The following is a 19,552-nucleotide window of genomic DNA, read 5'->3' on the forward strand; positions in this document are numbered from 1 at the left end:
CCAGACTTTTTTCATCTTTCAGCTTGATTTGAGTGCATCTTCTCCAACACGTAATGCTAATTTTACACCCAGAAGCAAACGATAATGAAATAACCACAATTATTGAAAGAGAAAGATTTTTTTAATCAATATCATCACCATGGGCGCCCGCAGATATGTCATGGGATAGGGATGTAGTCCCAAAATATGAAATTGGTTACTCTGTGTCCTTTTGTTGCTCCTGATTTATCTCATTATGCTGGAATGTAAATGTAAGCAGTCATTTCTTCGTTTTAGTCCTCAATTATCAAATCTAAAAGGGGAGGCTACCATTATTTCCCTCAGAGCTTCACACGACCCTCTTTGTCATTTCGCCCTTTCGCTTCAGGCCAGCAGTGAAGTGCACGAGCTGCTCCTGACCGTCATCACTCGCGTCGGCATCGTGGTGTCCCTCGTCTGCCTCATGATCAGCATCTTCACCTTCTGTTTCTTCCGGGGCCTGCAGAGCGATCGCAACACCATCCACAAGAACTTGTGCATTAATCTCTTCATTGCAGAGTTAATATTCCTAATTGGTATCGATATGACGGAACCCAGGGTAAGCCGGAATGATTTCACCCTATTGATTTGGTTTTGATTCATCCTCTCTCTCCTTATCGCCTCTCAGCCCTCACACAAAAGACCCTTCCAGAGTAAAATGGATAAGACTTTAAGCATTGTTTGTTTCTAGCCTTCCCCACTTGTCCCTGACATGACACGAGTGGAACAGCACCATTAATATAGCTTACTAAAGGGACATGTCTTCCGCTTGATGGGTCTTTTTCCCTCTTTCCTTTGAAGCTGCAGCGACGATTGCTGAGCAACGGCAGCTTTTTTCTGTCTTTTTTCACAGCTCCAAATAATTAAATCTCCTAACTCTAACCCCACAATACTAATGGCATTTAAATTTGTACTGTGCTGATGGAAAGCTAAACCTGTGCTTAGTCAGAGCCCATGTGGTGAATGAATATTCATTGTTTTTCTCTGCTGTTGAACGAGACGCCCTGAAACGACGATCTTTTCAGGGAGCTTCAATAAAAGATGGGGTACACGATGTACAATTTTCACTAAAAAAACAGCAACAACAACAAAAGTCAGATGGAAACGACATGTGTCATCTTGATGTCGAAAGATTATTTAATAAATTTCACTGTGTCTCCTTTGCATCTTGTTCTTTGATTGTCTGAATCTGTTGTTCTTCTGTCGTTCTCAGATTGGCTGTGCCATCATTGCGGGGATCCTGCACTTCTTCTTCCTAGCTTCCTTCTCCTGGATGTGTCTTGAGGGAGTCCAGCTGTACCTCATGCTTGTAGAAGTCTTTGAGAGCGAATACTCGCGGAAAAAGTATTACTACGTGTCTGGTTACCTCTTCCCTGCCATCGTTGTCGGCGTCTCAGCAGCTATTGACTACAGGAGCTACGGGACCAAGAAAGCGTGAGTGCAGCTTCTTTTTTTCTCTCTCTCTGAAAACATTCTTGGAAATGCAGAGCAGACATGCTGGATGCTGCACTGTGTGGGCTTACCTGCTGTGGCTGCGTGTGGCAGATTTTGAAAAGAAATCCGCTCGTCATTTCTTCCAGCACCTTATGTGCATCCCTGGAGACTACACCAAAACATTTGAGCGCCTTTTGCCAGGGATGGGCAGCTGTTCAATTTTTTATGTCATTTGAAAGTGGCTGACAGACTCAACACTGTGGTTTCAGGGGAGGCTGCAGCTACATTAATGCCTTTCTGTTCAAAGACCCTCCTGTGACCTCTTGTTTGTAAATGCTGTCTTAAAGAGGAGAGCGCAGTGCAGGGGAAAAAAGCCTTTTACATAGATTAATGGCTATATCACAGCTAAGACGACGCTATTAAGAGGGGCTGCTCGGTTTGCTTCTTCTCCTGTTGTGTCCGGCCGTCTTCCTGCTCGTTTTGTGAAAGAGCTTTGAGTTAAACACTGATAATAAAAGACATCAGCCCAAGTAACCAAAAATGATTTCTTTCCATTTTTAGCCACAGGAGCACGATGTCGTTTTTGTGGTGTTCACTGCCTGGAGCTGATTTGTGTGTTTCTCTGACATAGGTGCTGGCTAAGTGTGGATAATCATTTCATATGGAGTTTTATAGGACCTGTCACCTGTATCATCATGGTAAGCTGTTTTCTTTTCTTTGAATACTCATACTGACAGAGTGAGGAAGGGACCAAGAGGGTGAGATGAAAGAGATGCAGGAGGAAGATAAAGGGAGCAAGATGGTTGAACTGAAGGGAAAAGTCAGCAGGATTTTTGCTCCAAGCCTTCCCGGTGATGACAGGTTAATTTTGCGCCACAGACAGATTACGAGGCGTCCGACGTTCCCCTCTGCCTCTCACTGCCTGACAAGCATCAGCCTTGATATTGTACTTTAACCTCACTTTTACACAATTTCAGGAAGTCTCATATCACAGATATTACCTGATGACCTTCAAAGGTATGTGATGAGGGAAAGTTAACAATTGGCTGAAATGGTCCATTTTACAGCACACATTGCAAGCCGGGGTAATGTTCATAGCTCTTTTTTGTATTTGTCTGCCTGTAAATAGCGCACGACTTTGTCAGGAAGACGGAGAGCAAAGGCATCCCTTCTGTTTGGTCAGGGTCCGCCAAGGGTGAAGGACATATAGCATATAATATTGACATATGTCCCATTGAGGCATGCAATTATTTACTGGTCATGACATTATTATCTCTCGCTCCATCAGAGAGGCTCAGAAGAATAAGACCTTCGGGAGTCTTACTTCCCTGCGCAGGACCAAAAAAAAGAAATAGCAGGTGGTGAGCCTCACATATATCCTCTCAGCTTCCCACATCATGTATTGCTTTGCCCTCGTGCACACCGAGGGATAAGGAAGCTCTGCAGGCTCGTCTTGCTGCTGTGTAGGGAGGATGGGTGGTATTTGTTCAGTACTGTGTTCATTATCCAAGCTAATGGTTGGTACTGTATCTACAGATGCAGTGACCTCTGCTGAACATCAAGCTGACACTGAAAATATACTAGAGAAAAGGGTCAGCCGTGTCAAATTCCATCGAGTCCCTGCACACTATTGGCAGACTGCTCCGAGTTTTCAAAGTAAAGATGCAGTGGCCGTACTCTTTGTCTGTGTGGCAGCAGAATAAGTAAAAGGCAAATCTGCACACTGGATTGCATTTCACAGCTTTCTCACAAACAGGCGTTGGCTTAGGAATGGAAGAAATGGTGCTCACTCGAAAAGGGTCTGCGCTGGATTGAAATGTCTCGGAGTAAATGCTGAAATGACTTTTTCTTGTTTTCAGTGATTTTCCTGTCTTTTTTCTTTCCTCCTCTCTGCCTCCCTGCTTTGAATGTGTGAGCTTATAATTGAGGAAAAGCTAACATTGTATTAAAGCAAACATACATTTCTCCCTGTCTCAGCAAATGCTCTGTCAGCCACACTGGAATATGTTTCCTTTCCCTAAATTGGACCCTCATTGTTTTCCAATCGAGTGTTGCTCTCATAATGATTTGCATGAAAAATATTTCTGCAGTGGAAATGATGATCGGGATCCCGGTGGTGATGACCGCAGAGATAGAATCATGACCCTGTGAGGAGCTAATGTATTGTAGCAGAGCTAATATGTGACAGGAATGAGGTTTTGCTGCACTGGGCCGGGCCTCGCACACCGCTCCTCTGATTCTGTGCAACAATTGACTCAAAAAGACAAAGTACTGTGGAAAGGGGCATCTCGGGGGAGCGTGCAGGAGCAAGGTTTGTCTGCACCATCCGTGACCCTGGTTTCTCTACAAATTGGCTTTGTCCTTGTCAATGAAAGACAGAGTTAGAAGGCGAAAAGGCACATGAACAGGAGAAAAGGAGAGAAAACAGTGCTGCTTTGGCTTATGTCTGGATCCCCACTTGTCACCCAGACCATGTTTGTGCCAAGTAACACCAGTTTTGACCTAGGGTGGTCATGTTTTGTTTTGTTTTTTCTCAGCCTTGTGCTTTCCCCCCTCATTTTTCCTGTTGTTTTTGCTGCCGGATGAAACGCTTCCTAAATACTGACTGAAAACAAAAGCTGAGAGCAGGCATTTAGATCCTTGTTCTTAGGCAGAGGTTGCCCTGCTTCTGGGCACAGGGGGTATTAGCTCCATGAAAGGAGGAACATGGAAGTAATGAGTGGTGGGGGGAGCCATTAGCATGCTTGAGATAACTTCAACACAAGGCCTTTTGGATCATGACACGTCGCGAGCAGTTCTTATCATCTGGACAGCTCCATCTGCACCTTTAATATTTTATCCCCAGCAGTTCATTTGGAGTTCAGTGTGTACACACACAGTCCGCTTCAGAAAAAGCTTTCTCCTCAGTCCCAGTGTGGCAAGGTGCTTCTGCATGGCTTGCAGTGATGATTCAGAGACAGAGTGAAGGATAGAGGCAAGACAGCTCCGCTCTAGCAAGAGGGATCCCCCGGGAGGGGCTGCGAAAGCATGTCGGTGGGGGTGGGAACATGTGCCATGCTGCTAGGTTACTTTAAAGTACCGTGTCCCTCTCCTCTGTCTCATTGGATCCATGTCACCACTCCAGGCTGTGTGAAAGGGTTTTTCAAAAGTCCTCGTCCTCGTGTCCCCCCACACCCACACGCCTCCCCTCCCCCACACCCACACCCACTGTCTGACTCATGCAGACAGGAATAATGGCTGATCACGGTGAAACAAAACATAGTTTCAGTGCCGTCTGTGATATGAAAGAAGGTTTGCATTTTTTTCCTCTTCCTCTCTCGCCCCTTTTTCTTTTTTTTACAGTCGGGCTTATTGTGAGTGGCTCCATGAGTTGATTGCATGTGGAGGGGTGATGTATTGACCACAGGTAGTCTTTTGATAGCAGCGTGTGTGCACCAGAACACTGAGAAAGACTGAATGGCTGTGGTCTGAGTCCAGCTCACAAAGGTCCCTTGCATTGGCAGTCCGTCTCCATTTTTCTTTTGCCAGTGCTGCAGTGCTCTAAAGACAGCGTGCTAACGCCAAAATGCACTGTTTGGTTTTCGTCCCTACAAATGTTTTACTTGCATGGAGCTTCTTTGTTACGCACATGGCACTGACGCCGCGTACACATAAATTTGTCTGCCGTGTTTCTGGTGTTTGATCCTCTTATTTGCTCTATTGGAGACTCACATCTCAATTTCCCTTTGTAAGATATTCCTTGACATCATTTATACATGCCTGGCTTTCAGCACAAATGCACTTGGGTTTGTCTGAGTGAGTACATGTACATGCTGCGTCAGGTGCTAGTTTGCTCCAGAATAAATGTTTTTGAGGTAAATTATTTGGAAGGGCTCCTTGCTGGAACATGCAGCCTTTGTGTCTCTAAATCACAGTATTGATTTTTTTTTAAAGGTAGCAAATAAATGTGCTCAGAAACACAGCGCATAGTATCCCTGTCTCAACCTGATATGTGCCACTGGTTCTCTAAAGATTTAATACATTAAAACAAGCAAGCAACAGCCTCCACACGTCTCCCCTTCCTTCTCTCTCTCTCTTTTCATCTGGCCACAAACAGGAATCGAACAAAATACACCACGTTCCCTCAAGCCTTCTGTAGCTGGTTATACCTTATAATATTTCACTATGTGCATAAAATGATATGCAGTTGTTTTGTACACCAAGAGGCTCTCATTTCTTCTGCTACTTTTCATTCCCTTCTGACATTCCCAGAATGGTGCTGTGTGGCTGCCCCCCTCTTTTCTTTTTTTCCCTTACAGTGATGGATTTTAATGCATTTCCATGCTCTTATTGATATAGAATGACACTAAATTTGGCGCCAGTCGGCCCCGTCTGAGACTAGCTGGAACGATAGATGTTTATTGGATTAGTCTGTGGACATGCAGAGTTGAAGGCTCTCCTCTTTTAATACTTATGGGCAAATTAACAGTTTTTTTTTCTGTGTGTGCTATATCTTCAGTCATACATCTTCATGTATTAACACTGCCATTACTCTGTTTTGACAGCTCAATCTCATCTTCCTGGTGATCACAATGTACAAAATGGTGAAGCACTCCACCACCCTGAAACCAGACTCTAGCCGACTGGAGAATATAAAGTAAGTGAAGCGTCATCATATGCAGAACGCCCGCACACTCCTCCCACTTATGAGCAATCTAACACCGGTGCCACTTCCCCCGGAAAAACCACAAAGCCTCTTTTAGTGTTAAGTTGTTGTTTTTTCTCCACCTCTACATGAATTCTTTTTATTATTTATTTATTTTAGGCCCAATTTTAAAATGATTCATAGAGACTTTACTATTTTCACTGAAATTACTTTTTTTTTTGCATCACCATGTTGTGTATAATCTGTGATGATGACTACACATATTCTGTGACTCATATTTTTCATGCTTTGGTGTTTTACTGCAAACCTGCAGCCACAGAACTGCTCTGGCATGACACGCATCACTGTAAGGATGCTGCGTAACCGTTCAGCGTCGGCTCTGGCAGGGTGGGGCGCAGCCGAACAGCTACCATGTGTGCTTGAGACTGGAAAATGTCAAAGTTTTTTCATATTTATATAAATATATATAGAGAGAGAGATGCCAGCTTCTAATCCTAAAAAGAAAAAAAATCTGCCACCATCTCAACACCGCCACACTCCGCCTTTCCTCTTGTAGCCGCTGCTGAGTCACCGCAGCGTGTAGCTCAGCGTTTTCCAAAGCACTAATTACAACTGCTGTTGTTTTTGCACATTGTATGAAGAAAACTGATATAAATATATATTTATTGCTGTTTACTCCAGGGCCTTGTTGGTTACAGTCCTGCAGTCTCATGCCATTTTGCATTATTTACATTATATTAGTTTGTGTTTCAACCTCCACCACGCTGTGCGGGAGCGGCGCTTGCTGCTTTCTTTTTTCCCCCCGTCCAGTGTTTGTTATTCTTCATCTTTGCTTAATGAATGCGTGCAACAACACAGCTCTGTGGTAAAACCGCAATCAGAGAGAACAGTCACAAAAACGCCTCACTTAGTATTCTAGGTCCATTTGAGATGGACTCCTCCCTGTTTAAGGAAACCACAGCAGAAAGCATTCACTGAACTTCAGATTGTTGCGCATTTTGATGTCGGATGTTAGAAATGATTTCTTTCAAGCTTGTTTGTACTGAAATGCACCGTTTGCCTAATCGCTGTTTCCTCTGTGATCATTTGTTTCCTGTTGTCGCTGTTTTTCGTGCCAAAGTTTGATGCTGAAGTCAGACAATGGTCGCTGCATGTTGCATGTGAAGCCAAAGTTAACGCACACCCTCTCCTTTCTTTTTCTTCTGTCATTCCTCTCTCCTGTCTCTGTTCTGCAATCCACACCAGTAATTATCGCGTTTGTGACGGCTACTATAATACAGATTTGCCTGGGTAAGCTTCTACTACGCACCTCAGATAATTTTACCCACACAACACCACCCACGAGTAAAGGAGCATAAATGCATATTCAGCTACAGACAGCGAATGTTCTACGTGTAATTGAATCATCAACAGCAAAATATACAAGTCTCAGTTCTTGTTAGATCCTTTATTTCACTGCCTCCCGTGATTTCCCCTGAATCAAAGTTGACGATATCTTACTCAAATGCCGACTAACCCAAGCTGTTATGCGCTCTAATCTAATTGTGTTTCTCTCTTCCTGCCTGTCATGCTCTCTAGCTATGAAGATAATAAACGGTTTATCAAGTAAGAACATGCTGCCCAGAAGTCGTCTCCTCAGCTTCTAGTTTATTCTCTCTATCCCACGTTATTTTTTCGTGCCTTTTTGTTCCTCTTTCTATCATTTCCTTTCACAAACTGCAGCTTCTAAGCTTCTCATCCACTGTCTTTGTGACCGGTCACTGCCACCACGTCCATCATTTTTGATCCAGTTTTGTTGTCGTTGCTGTTGTGTGTTTGATCATCGAACCGTGACCACTGTTGGTGTGCGAAGGCTCCGCAGGACCTTCGCACACGAAGCAGGGAGTTTTCCTTGAACTCTTTCCACGTCTGCGTAGCTTCTCCGGTTCTGGTAGCGCACTCAGTAGATGAATATGATAGTGTTTGTTGCTTTATTTTTAAGTTATTTTTAAACATGTCGTGCTGTCTTGTGATAGCGGTTGGTGTGTTTTAATAAATAGAGAGGTATAAAGAGAAAAGCGGGTCAAGCTTTTGCTTGTTTCTTGTCTTGTCTGAGGGCAGAATCTGCACGTGTGAGGATGGAGGGGTGGGGACAGCGGGGAAGGGTTGTGAGGACGTGTGTGTGTGTGTTTTCTTTTTCATTTTATTTCATTTTCCTCCCACCTGGTTTTTAGCCTTTTCTACATATTTCATAGTGGAACCGGGTGATTAATATTCCAATCACCGTTCTGTCACAGAACCTCCCTCATGCTGGATTCGTCCTGTGTCTCGTTTGTCGTCCCTCAGATCCTGGGTCATGGGTGCTTTTGCTCTGCTGTGTCTGCTCGGTCTCACCTGGTCTTTTGGGCTCTTCTTCATCAGCGAGGCCTCGATTGTTATGGCGTACCTCTTCACCATATTCAACACCTTCCAAGGAATGTTTATCTTCATTTTCCACTGCCTTCTCCAGAAAAAAGTAAGTAGTCACTCTGCACTGCGTACGGTTTTTCTCTGTCAAGGTGAAAAGCAGAAGGCTTTTGAGCAGTCAAGGCCAAACCTTCAGCTGAATTCACAGATGCTGATATAAAGAACAAACACTGCCTCATTCTGCTTCTTGTAAAGTCATATGTAAAGTCAACATTGTATTTAAACACTTGGCTGTTTGCCTGCGTAGGTCCGCAAAGAGTACAGCAAGTGCTTCCGCCACACGTACTGCTGCGGAGGGCTGCCGACTGAGAGCTCGCACGGTTCTGCGAAGACTTCCACCACACGGACCAGCGCACGCTACTCCTCTGGCACACAGGTACACCGGCACTTTTGCACAGTGAGAGTCTCGCCACGTGCCAGGATAAGATGAGAGCGCGACGTATCCTGGACTCGTCCTGCAGCTCTGTTACGTTGTTAATAACCCCACTGTTTAAACGACTCCTCAGGAAAATGTACTTTTACTGTGAGCACAGAGAAAAAGCACATTCTGCATCTTAACCTCAGAGGTAGATGAGAAGACACAAACATTATCCCACTTTTTTACAAGCAGCATCTGCTGTACTGCATGAGTACCTTTCTTCTGTTCTGGCCCCTTTAGCTCTTGCTTTTATCCTTTTTCACTAACGCCATGTGCATGGGGAAGAAATACATATTGCACTGTTTAAAGAGCATTGCAGGCACTTTTTACTACAGGGAGAGCCAAAATTACAAAGAAGAAAACAACAACTTTGTCCTCGCCTTATCCGGTTCTTATTAAAGGCTAATAGACCTTAGCAGACAATACCTCCAGATGTAATGTGCTTATAGAGAAGCATCCCCGTCTCAGTATAACCTCCAGCCTATTGTAAAGAGTCATAACTGGAGCTGAAGTTGTTCAGAAGTTGACTTACATAAAATTAGTTTTTGAAAAACTCATCCAGAGGGATTGAGCAGTTACTACTGCCCTTGCCTCACTGCAGATTAGTAGGTTTGTTTTATAGTGTGTAGCACGTAGAGGGAAATCGAATGAAAGTTGATCTGAAAGGTGAACGGGCTTGTTTAAAGTCCTAATGGCTGTCCCTTGTTGACCTGACAGAGTCGTATCAGGAGAATGTGGAATGACACCGTAAGAAAGCAATCTGAGTCCTCCTTTATCTCAGGTGACATCAACAGCACCTCCACCCTTAACCAAGGTCAGTTCACACCTCATTTCTCTGCACATGCACACCTATGCACACATTTCATCATCCAGCTAAAAATACCTCCTTCAAGTTCCAATGATCTCACCAACACCGTCTAGGGTCCTACTCTGGTAATCGTAATAAATGATTCAGCTTGAAAAGACAGAGCAGTACGGTTTAAAAAAAAGATTTAGGTCTTTAGTGTGGTCTCCCTGTTCTGCCAGCAAAGGATTACAACAATCCATCCTCAAATACTCTGTGAGCTGTCATTCTGGCCAGTCATGTCAGTCTTAAATTGGGGCAAGGCTGGAAGAACTTTTTTCTAATTTAAGTGCTGGCTGTCCAAAGTTTATACCAAAGCTCAGGGGAAACATAGACAAAACTTAAAAGGCGGGGAAGGGGTGGGGTGCAAAGTTTTATTTTCGGAAAATCTTAACATTGCTTTAAAAAGGCGGTTTGTAGCCTGGCATGTAAGGTGACCTCTCTTACTTTACAGTGGGAGGGAGAAAAAAAACTGTCATTTATTATTTAGCTTGAGCACAAATATGATGATGAGAAGATGATGTTCAACTCTGGCTGACCTGGAGTGCTTAGTGTGCTGTTAGGCTTTCTGCTGCTCTCTGAAATGGCTTTCCAAGCATGCGAAGGGAAAGAGGGTTTACACCGAGGTAGCTTAACTCCATTCCCTCCTCTCCCCTCCTCTTGACTCCTGTCTCTGCTTCTCTTTGCGGTCACTTTTTTTTTAAATTTTGCTGTCACTTGTCACAAACTACAACATTACACCTAGCGCTTTAAAACACATTTTGGCTTGCTGATACATCAGCATCAAAATAGAAGTCTTTTTGGGGGGGCGATCAGTATAATTTCCTGGAGATGTTAATGTAAAGGTTGGATATTGATCACTCTGGGGTGTAGCTGCCTCGTTACCCTGGAGAGACAGTGCACTGAAGGATGGCTCTATCTCCTAGAAGCACTTCCCTGTCATTAAAAACATCCCTGGAGACTTCTCAACATGACAGATGGCATTTAACACAGGTGATAAATGGCAGCCGAAATACCTCAGATCCTTAAAACACACTGCAAGCTGAGGGGGGGGGGGATGGAAAGAAGATGAGCTTTTGGAAGAAAGTGGCAAAAAATTAAGACTTAATAATAACTTTGACTTGGACGTGTTCGCCTTGGTCTCTTGGGAGCACTTATGTTTGGACCTGGTCCAACAGCAAAACCTCTGCACAATAACAGGGTGCTGTTTTTGGGAGGAAAATAATACTAATAACCGAGCTTGACTTAAAAAATGCGAGAAGTGTGAAAAATTGCAGTAATGAGCACAGCTGTTTCAAATGTTAGTTGGTAAATAAATGGGTTATAAATGCTTTTCAACACACGTAATGAACTAAATAACTGAAGAAGGACAGCACAAAGTTGAATATTTTTGCTCCTCAAACTTTTCTCTGTACGATCACTACGTTTCAGATTTCGCGTAAAAAGAGAAGTGACGCCACACGCCTCTCTACACAAACTGCTGCTAATTTCCTTGATCTCTTTTTCTCAATGCTCCTCTTCTGTCCTGCTGCTCCAGGAATGACCGGGAACTATCTACTAACAAATCCTCTCCTGCGACCACAAGGCACTAACAACCCTTATAACACCTTACTGGCTGAGACAGTCGTATGTAACACTCCCACAGCTCCAGTGTTTAATTCACCAGGTGTGCTTACTTGATACTTTCACCTGCATTCTGCCTGTTCTTCTGTCTTTACCTGCTCTCTCCCTCTTTTGTATCTCACTTCAGTGTACGGCACGCTAAAAGAAAAGCAGGATGTTCGGCAGTATCACCTTTCCTTCTGAATCACTGTCTCCCAAATGCTTGACACACTACATAGTGAGAGAATGTGTGTGTGTGTCTGTGTGAAAATGCACACATTTTCATGCACGCCAGAGATTTTTGTGGTTCGCCTCAATAGAGTCTCATATGTGTTCTCGTATTTCTAATATCCATACTCTGCATGGGACGTGATGATTAAGATGGGAAAGAGATACTACACGTTCTGCCTTAAAATAATGCAAACTGTGCAGCCGCAGTATAATCTGCATGATTATTATGATGAATTCTCCTGAATTGAACAGGTCGTTTGTTAGTTTTGGTTTGCTTCAGAGGGAATTTTCCCCTTCAAAACACATTAAACTGCAAGAAAAAATCATGCAGCGTTGCATTAGTAGCTGCATACACATGCAGACTTTCACAGATTGCTTTACTGTACAGTTGGTGGTGACTTTTGAGCATACACCACACTGTAAAGACTGTGCTGTGATTATTTTTATATATATCTATATATGTATTCTATTTTGAAACTGAAATGGCCTCCTTTGTCATGTTTTGTGCTTTTCCCTTGTGCTTCCTTCTAGTGACCTACAGAGAGACAAGTATGGGAGTAAAACTTAACTTTGCCTATCAAATGTAAATTTTTTTCAGCATGCTTATTAAAAAAAACCCAACAAAACCCCGGCACAATCACTGGTTCACTTTAGGCCATTAACACACACTCAGTGAGCAAGCGGTTCACAAAATTATCTACCCAAATTTGAAAGACAATAAAATATCAAATATTCTTCCAGAGCTTCTAAATGCTTATTACTCTGCTATTGTCTCTTTTGCTTAATTTGAGATTTAACCAAAACAACATGTGTTGCTTTTTTTCTCCCCGTCAGAACAGCTTTTGTCAGGTTTCTTTTTTCTTTTCTTTCTACCTTTTTTTTTTCATGTCTTTTCTTTTCTCTCCAGTTGCTTGTCCTTGTGTGGCATACAGCAGTTTCAGTGTCCAGTAGTGTCCCCGCACTGTTTTTCCCCAGAAACACCCGTCTGGACACTAAATTGCCGTCTAGCGGGCATAAACACGTGGATGTCATGGCTGCAGCTGTTCAGCTTTAGTTTTCCTTCTTCATACTTTTTTTTTGAAATTTCCACAGAATCTCTGTAAAATCTTTCCCTTTAGTCACAATCGGTCCACCCCTCCTGGACAGAGACATAATGAATTGCCATGGACATTGAATTAATGTTATAATTAAAGTGGTAGCAGAGTTCCTTTATCTCCTTTCTCAGTCGTGGTATTACAAATACATTTTTCTGCTGCTTTCCATGACCTCCATGCTTTGAGAAATTCCTAACATGACTGAGTCTGACCTCAGCAGCAGCTGTTTTTTTTCTTGAGCTGTTCTGCTAGTGACCGGGGTCTCACTGGGAACTGTTACTGTGACGGATGCCAAGTGCCGAATTGCGGGCAGGCTTTGACCTTTGCCAGCTTTGGGTACACAAGCTGCCAACTAATGGACAGCAAGTGTACCGACACAAACTCAACTTAAAAAAAAAAACGACAACAAAGCGGCTGCTGGCAGTTAGCTCGGAAAACTAAAAGCTAGCCGATGCTTAATTATTTCATTTGCTGAACCCTTGCTCTTGCTAAGTTGCAGTTAAGACCGTTACATTTTGTTGTTCTTTTGAGTGATTCTTCATGTTACAATAAATCATTTTACTTTCTTTTGTACATCAGCTGCTCTTAGACCAGATAGCCTGAGCAGACAGACATGATGTGAGTTGTCTAAAGTGAGTCCTTTCACCTGCTGTGTGTGGTGATGGTGGAGTGCTGCTTGTGGGCTCCCCTTGTAGTGGGAACAAAGATGGCTGTCCCATGACCACTTTCCCTTTTCTGTCTTATGTCATCGTTTGCCATCTCCTTCCTTTTCTTTAGTTCAGCACATCCAACCTATTAGTTGCTAGAAAACCTTTAAGTGTCGTAGCTTGCCCGTCTGTGGCTTCATACATGTGGACATCCACTTTTTGCCCGGTGTGTTGTGATGGTGATTACTGTCTGTTTCTTAATGTTGTTTGGGATCTTTTTCACATTTGTGGCAGAACTAAGCGCACAAACCCCTTCCTGTTTGTTCTTAAAGCAGCTTTTTAAAAGGGAAAGTGAAAATGTATATGTGAGAAAGTAAAATGATTTCTCGACGCAAGTGATGCATGCCTGCGTATGCTGAGGATTGTGCCTAACTAACAGGTTTACGGCATGGCTTTATTTGACCTCCATGTGAAACTGCATCCTAAACAGCATTAATGCTCTGTTTTATTCCCCCTGCTGTTATTGGTGTTTGACTAATGTAAAATCCCCTCTATTTGCCTTTCCTTCCAGGGCACTCACTGAACAATGCGGTGAGGGACACAAGTGCAATGGATACTCTACCGCTAAATGGTAACTTTAATAATAGCTACTCGCTCCGTAATGGGGACTTTGGCGACAGTGTGCAGGTAGTAGACTGCGGCCTGAGTCTGGACGATGCTGCCTTTGAGAAAATGATAATCTCCGAGCTAGTACACAACAACCTGCGTGCCTGTAATAAAAGCCACCAACAGCAACAGCAGCAGCACCACAGTTTACATCATCCACCCCACCACCAGCAGCCACCGCAGTACCACCATCACCACCACACGGAGCGGGCTCCGCCCAAGGTGACGGTGGTAGGTGGAAGCAGCAGCGAAGATGACGCTATTGTGGCCGACGCTTCGTCTCTGGTCCACGTGGGTGACACGGTGGGCCTCGAGCTGCACCAGGAGCTGGAGGCACCTCTCATCCCCCAGCGGACTCACTCGCTTCTGTATGCACCCCAGAAGAAGGTGAGGACCGATGGGGGAGTCGATACGTTTGTCAGCGAGCTGACACCCACCAATCCCGATGATAGTCTGCAGTCCCCAAACAGGGACTCCCTGTACACTAGTATGCCTAATCTGAAAGACTCTCCGTACCCCGAGAGCAGCCCTGATGTTGTGGAGGACCTGTCCCCCTCCAAAAGGAGCGAGAATGAGGACGTTTACTACAAGAGTATGCCTAACTTGGGGGGTGGCCAGCAGCTCCAAGCCTATTACCAGATAGGCCGAGGGAGCAGTGATGGTTACATTATTCCCATTACTAAAGAGGACAGCATCCCTGAAGGCGACGTACGAGAAGGACAGATGCAGTTAGTGACAAGCCTTTAAATGTATTTAAATCATCCCCAGACCGTTCCCAGCCTTCCTGCAGCCCTGAACTCTTGGAGGACATTATAAAAGGGAAGGGAGGCATTTTTCTTTGTTTTTTTTAATGGGGTTTTTTTGTTTGTTTGTTTGGGGTTTGTTTGCTTTTTTGACGAGAGCTTAAAAGCCCCGCCATTTACACTTAGCCATTTGCAAACCTACATCTCCATTGCCATCTTCTTTTCATGCCACCCTTCCGAACTTCCCTGCAGACCAATAGACTTGGAGCACAGCTATGGCAGTGCAGAGTTTTAATGAGACTGTACATAAAATGCAGAGTTAAATTTCAATTTTAAGAGACAAGCCAACTATGTATTTAAATGTGCTGCTGCTGTTGATTAATTGAGAAAATTTTAAGGTACGAAAATTTAAAAAAAAATGTAAAAAAAAAAGGAAAAAAAAAAAAAGGAAAAAAAGAGAGAGCGAGAAAGAATCAATACTGGCTACATCCAATCAGCAACCTCCCAGTCAAAAGGCTGTACATACACTCCCCAACAACCTAGCTGAAGCCTGTTTTTTTCTTTTTTGTTATTTTTTTTTTAAATATTGTATACAGAACAGTACCCCTGGACCAGGACATGGACATGTTTGCAAAATGTTCCTGATCAAACTGTTAGAAAAGGAATATAAGGTCCTGATCGGTCTCCATCACCATCAAGTTTGGATTGTATAACCACTAGCAATCAAGCCCCTGGCCTTATATTTTCTCAACTGTAACTTGAACTGTTGTCAAGGAAAAATGGCTAAAATATATATTTTGTTGTATTGCTAGTGTAAAATAAAAAAATTCAATGGGAAACCATAAATATGAAGAAACCTTATAATTGCAAAATCTAACGTTTGAGAGACTATTGTGTAGAAGTTGCACATATGTTATACAGTGTGTTTATGGTTCCAACACTTCATTCATGGTAGTGCGTTTGAACGTTAAGGCTTATAAAAAGAGAGATCGAGTCAACTAATTACAAAGATGCATTATCACCTTTTCCATTTGTGAACAGTGTTTTTTTCTTCCATCGATATCGCCCATGTTTAAATATGTTTATTTGACTTTGCCATTTACTTTGGTAGAATGGGAATGCAAAAACCCCAGTTAAGGTGACTTATGCATTGCACAGTTTTTTGTGTAATTCTGGCAGATATAGATCTTTTTAAGTAACGGCAGAGTGGTGGGCAAGCGCAAATGAAACGAGCGACTTTGAACAATAAAGTTCCTATCATAAATGTAGTTCTTCCGCTTGGGTTTGGATATTTTATTTATTAAAATCTTTCCAAAAAAAAAAAAGAATAAATAAATGGGAAATGTGTGAATATTTTCCAGCACTGGTATACATGCTGTACTGTAGCTCATGTTTTTTATGTAAACATGTTACCAAGGGGCTCTTCACTTAAGACTGATGTAAAGTTCAACACTTGTTTAACAAATAAAATAAATGTGAGATTTTTTGTCAAATGCCAGTTGCTTTTTAATGGTTTGTGGTTTTGGTACTATTTGAGAAAAAAGCTTTTATTATTTTGCTATGGACAAAATACACTTTTGACTCAGGTTACAAGTTAAGTCCCGAGCACCTTGACAGGTAAATTAGTGAATTTATTTTCTAGAGCGTTTATTTGCTTTCTTTTCCTGCTATTTCTTTGCTAACTGCAGAGTTTAGAGAGCGCGTATGTGTTATAGAGAAGCCAAATCTTTCCATGTGATTCAAAGATGAGAAACTCAGGTAGGAAAACTGCATTGTAAATGTTCCTCTGTGTGGTTGTGACACTAATAAAGGCTAAAAAAAAACAAACACAAAAAACCCGACACTGGTTCAAAGCATTGTCCACTAAGTATATTTTTAAATGAGCACTAGACTGAGCGCCATTAAAGGGTCTGGCAGTACAGAAGTCTTGTAGTAAGATTTTGGCTTAAAATGCCGTGTGGGAGTGGAAATGTGTCCACAGACCTAACAAGGGGTCAATGTAACACTTGGCTCCGGCTGTAGAAATATATTATACATAATGTGTCCAGCTATGACACATATTTGCTCTAATTAATGTCTGCTTCTGCTGGAGCCCACAGTCAGTTCTTGGGTGGTTTATGCCTCAGGTAGTGCTAATTTCTGAAGCATTTTAATATAACACCAGTTGAGGCAGAGTGACAGCTCTCAGCAGGGTTGCTGGAAATTGCACTGTTTACCATTTGGCATTGAAGGAAATGACTCAGAACTTAGCAAAAATGCACTTTATGTCAGTGCACATAAGGCTGTGTGGGCTGTGTGTTGTTTTGACTTTTTCAACAATTACGTGACATTTTGTGCAATTATCTGAGGCTTCAAATTGTCATAGAAGAATTATGTTCCTTTTTTTGTGATCTCTTGTACAGACCCCTTGAATGTCAGTTTGGAATCAAGTGTTGTGGTGATTGTTGACTGTTGAAATGGCAGGCATAATGACATGCATAATAATGAGAAAAAAAGCATATTGATTTCCTGCATTGTAAAACATGCAGCGCCATTTTATCTGTTTAACATCCCTTAACGTTTGATAGCGTACACGTAATTTGAAAGCATAAAATTAGTCTTAAGAATGACAAATATAAATATTATAATGAATTGATAGTATTTTTTGACAGCAGAATGACAAAATATGTCCTGTAAAAGTCAAAAGTAATGCTAAACTGACAATGCATATTAAAAAGAAGTGGCTAACCCACACTTACAGAGGGAAAAAATGCGTTTTTGAGTGCAGAACAATGTGTTAAACCTCAAAACTACCACCACAGTTAACACTGAAAGCAATGCTCCATTGTCAGATCTGCAGGTTTGTCTTTGCTCATTGTTTTTGTCAGGATAAATCTCACTCAGAAGCACCATTCACCCGATTTATCTGTTTACCTGAAACAAAAAAAAACTCTCCAGTGCAAGATTATGTACAAATTGTAAAATAAAGTTCATTTTAACAGCAGAAGCTCACGTTTCAGTGGTGTCAGTAGTCAGGTCTTCATAAAATACAGGCAAACAAATATTTGCCAACCCTTTCCTCACCCCTCTCTCTAACTGCGGTTTGTTTATCCCGACACGGTGACCTTCGACGTGGATAAACTTGGTGTGTAAGCAGGTTTATTTTCATTATTGAGGACAGGGAAATATGATCTCACACTGACTGTTTGTCTCTGTTAGAGAATGTGGACTATACAGCCTCTAGCTTTGCGTGTGGCCTTCTCACCATTCAAGATCTTCTCTAATTCCCTGCCTTTTGCTGAGGGAGAGACTCGCCCTTTGTCAAACATTGATTCAGAAGTAGGCCAGGAGCCGAGGGGCTGAGAGCTTGGTTCCTCCCACGGAGGAACAAGCCAGCCTCTGGAAACAGAAGCAGAGAATACTGTCAGCAGAATCAGAGTGAAACTATTTAAGACGAATGGGTTATTGACTGAAAGAAGCATGTGAGTCACATCTGACCAAACATAGCTGTGACTGTCTGATTGTCAAGTCTGAGATCATTTTCAGGATCTAAGGATTTCTGTAGGATATGATGAAATGGCATGAAAGACATTTTGCTGTCGATGAAAAGATTTAATGTGCGTTTCCAGAGTGCACCGAACGTCTCCAGCATCATTTTCCGTCTCCAGGAAACGTGAAACAATGAATCTTTTGCAGAAAGCAGATTTAAAAGAGACATTTAAAAAGCTATTTGTTTAACTAATCCTCTGTTTAAGATCGACTGAGATGTTATAATCATTTTTAAAATAAATTCACACCAATTCTTTTACTTTAATCAAGTGCTTAAATGCATTTTATGAGCCATCCATCCATTTTCTTCAGTAAATTCAGGGTAGTTGTCGGGTTGAAGCTCGTCACTGCTGTCACGGGGCAAGCTGTGGGCTGGCTCGCAGAGTACGAGTATTTCCAATCTGTGCTCTGTGGTGTGTATGTGGGTGTGTTTTATTGCAGATCTCTGTTTTTCTTTTAATTAATTTTTTTAGTATATAGAGAGCCTGTTTATGTCCCATGTTTTTATCAGAGGCACAGGTCACCAGTCTATCACAGGGCTGAGACAGAGAGGCAGACAACCATTCACAATCATACCTACGAACCAATTTAGAATCACAAATTCACCTAACATGCATGTCTTTGCACCAGGAGGAAGCCAGAGTACCGGGAAAGAATCCCAGCAGGCTTGGGCAGAACATGTAATTTCCACACATCAAAGGCAGCCGGAGGATTCAAACTCAGGACCTTGTTGCTGTGACACTGTTAACCACTGCACCACCGGTGATCAAGCCAGTCAATTTGGTATTTCTTTCAAAAACAGAGCACAGTGTGACTGTTCTTGCAAGTAGTATGCATTCATGTATTTGTTGAAAGTTTGTTTAAGAAGTTCATTTTCAAACCCTCTGGTTATTTCTCTGAGGTTATCAATAGCTGCTGCAATAGCTTCTGCAGCAGTCACTCCTGTGAACGGAAAACACTGCCAATTATAGATGCCATCAGCGTGAATGAAGGCGATTGTGTACAAGCAAAGGAAAACCTCTGAAACCACAAACAGTAACTGGCAGCACAAAAGTAACTTCCCATACTCTTGAAGTCAAAGGGGACCCTTTAACTGCTTACTCTTTTCTTCCCCCAGCCTCCTTTGTCCTGTCCCCAACTTCAAATGTGCAGATTTGCGGCCCATGGGCGACTCAGATCCGGTCCCGTTGAGGTGAAAAATCCAATTAACCTGCAGCTCCAGCTGCCTTCGTTATAA

General features: G+C 42.6%; 1 protein-coding gene across 32 annotated transcripts in view; it reads left to right on the forward strand.

The window, feature by feature from the left end:
- adgrl2a (adhesion G protein-coupled receptor L2a) overlaps positions 1-17,770 on the forward strand; it is a 91,789-nt gene extending 74,019 nt beyond the window's left edge. For 7 of the 32 annotated variants that reach the window (XM_026194653.1, XM_026194658.1, XM_026194656.1 and 4 more), the window contains 12 exons: positions 368-577; positions 1,232-1,452; positions 2,084-2,150; positions 5,997-6,088; positions 7,343-7,387; positions 7,676-7,702; positions 8,423-8,591; positions 8,790-8,918; positions 9,678-9,774; positions 11,342-11,470; positions 12,169-12,186; positions 13,950-17,770. In XM_026194653.1, coding sequence (XP_026050438.1) covers positions 368-577; positions 1,232-1,452; positions 2,084-2,150; positions 5,997-6,088; positions 7,343-7,387; positions 7,676-7,702; positions 8,423-8,591; positions 8,790-8,918; positions 9,678-9,774; positions 11,342-11,470; positions 12,169-12,186; positions 13,950-14,791 — 2,046 coding nt within the window. In that variant the 3' untranslated portion in view covers positions 14,792-17,770. The other 25 variants (XM_026194664.1, XM_026194660.1, XM_026194684.1 and 22 more) reach the window with 15 other exon arrangements.
- Positions 17,771-19,552: the final 1,782 nt, after the last annotated feature.

The sequence above is a fragment of the Astatotilapia calliptera genome, chromosome 15 (assembly GCF_900246225.1).
Source record: "Astatotilapia calliptera chromosome 15, fAstCal1.2, whole genome shotgun sequence".
In the NCBI taxonomy this organism is placed as follows: domain Eukaryota; kingdom Metazoa; phylum Chordata; class Actinopteri; order Cichliformes; family Cichlidae; genus Astatotilapia; species Astatotilapia calliptera.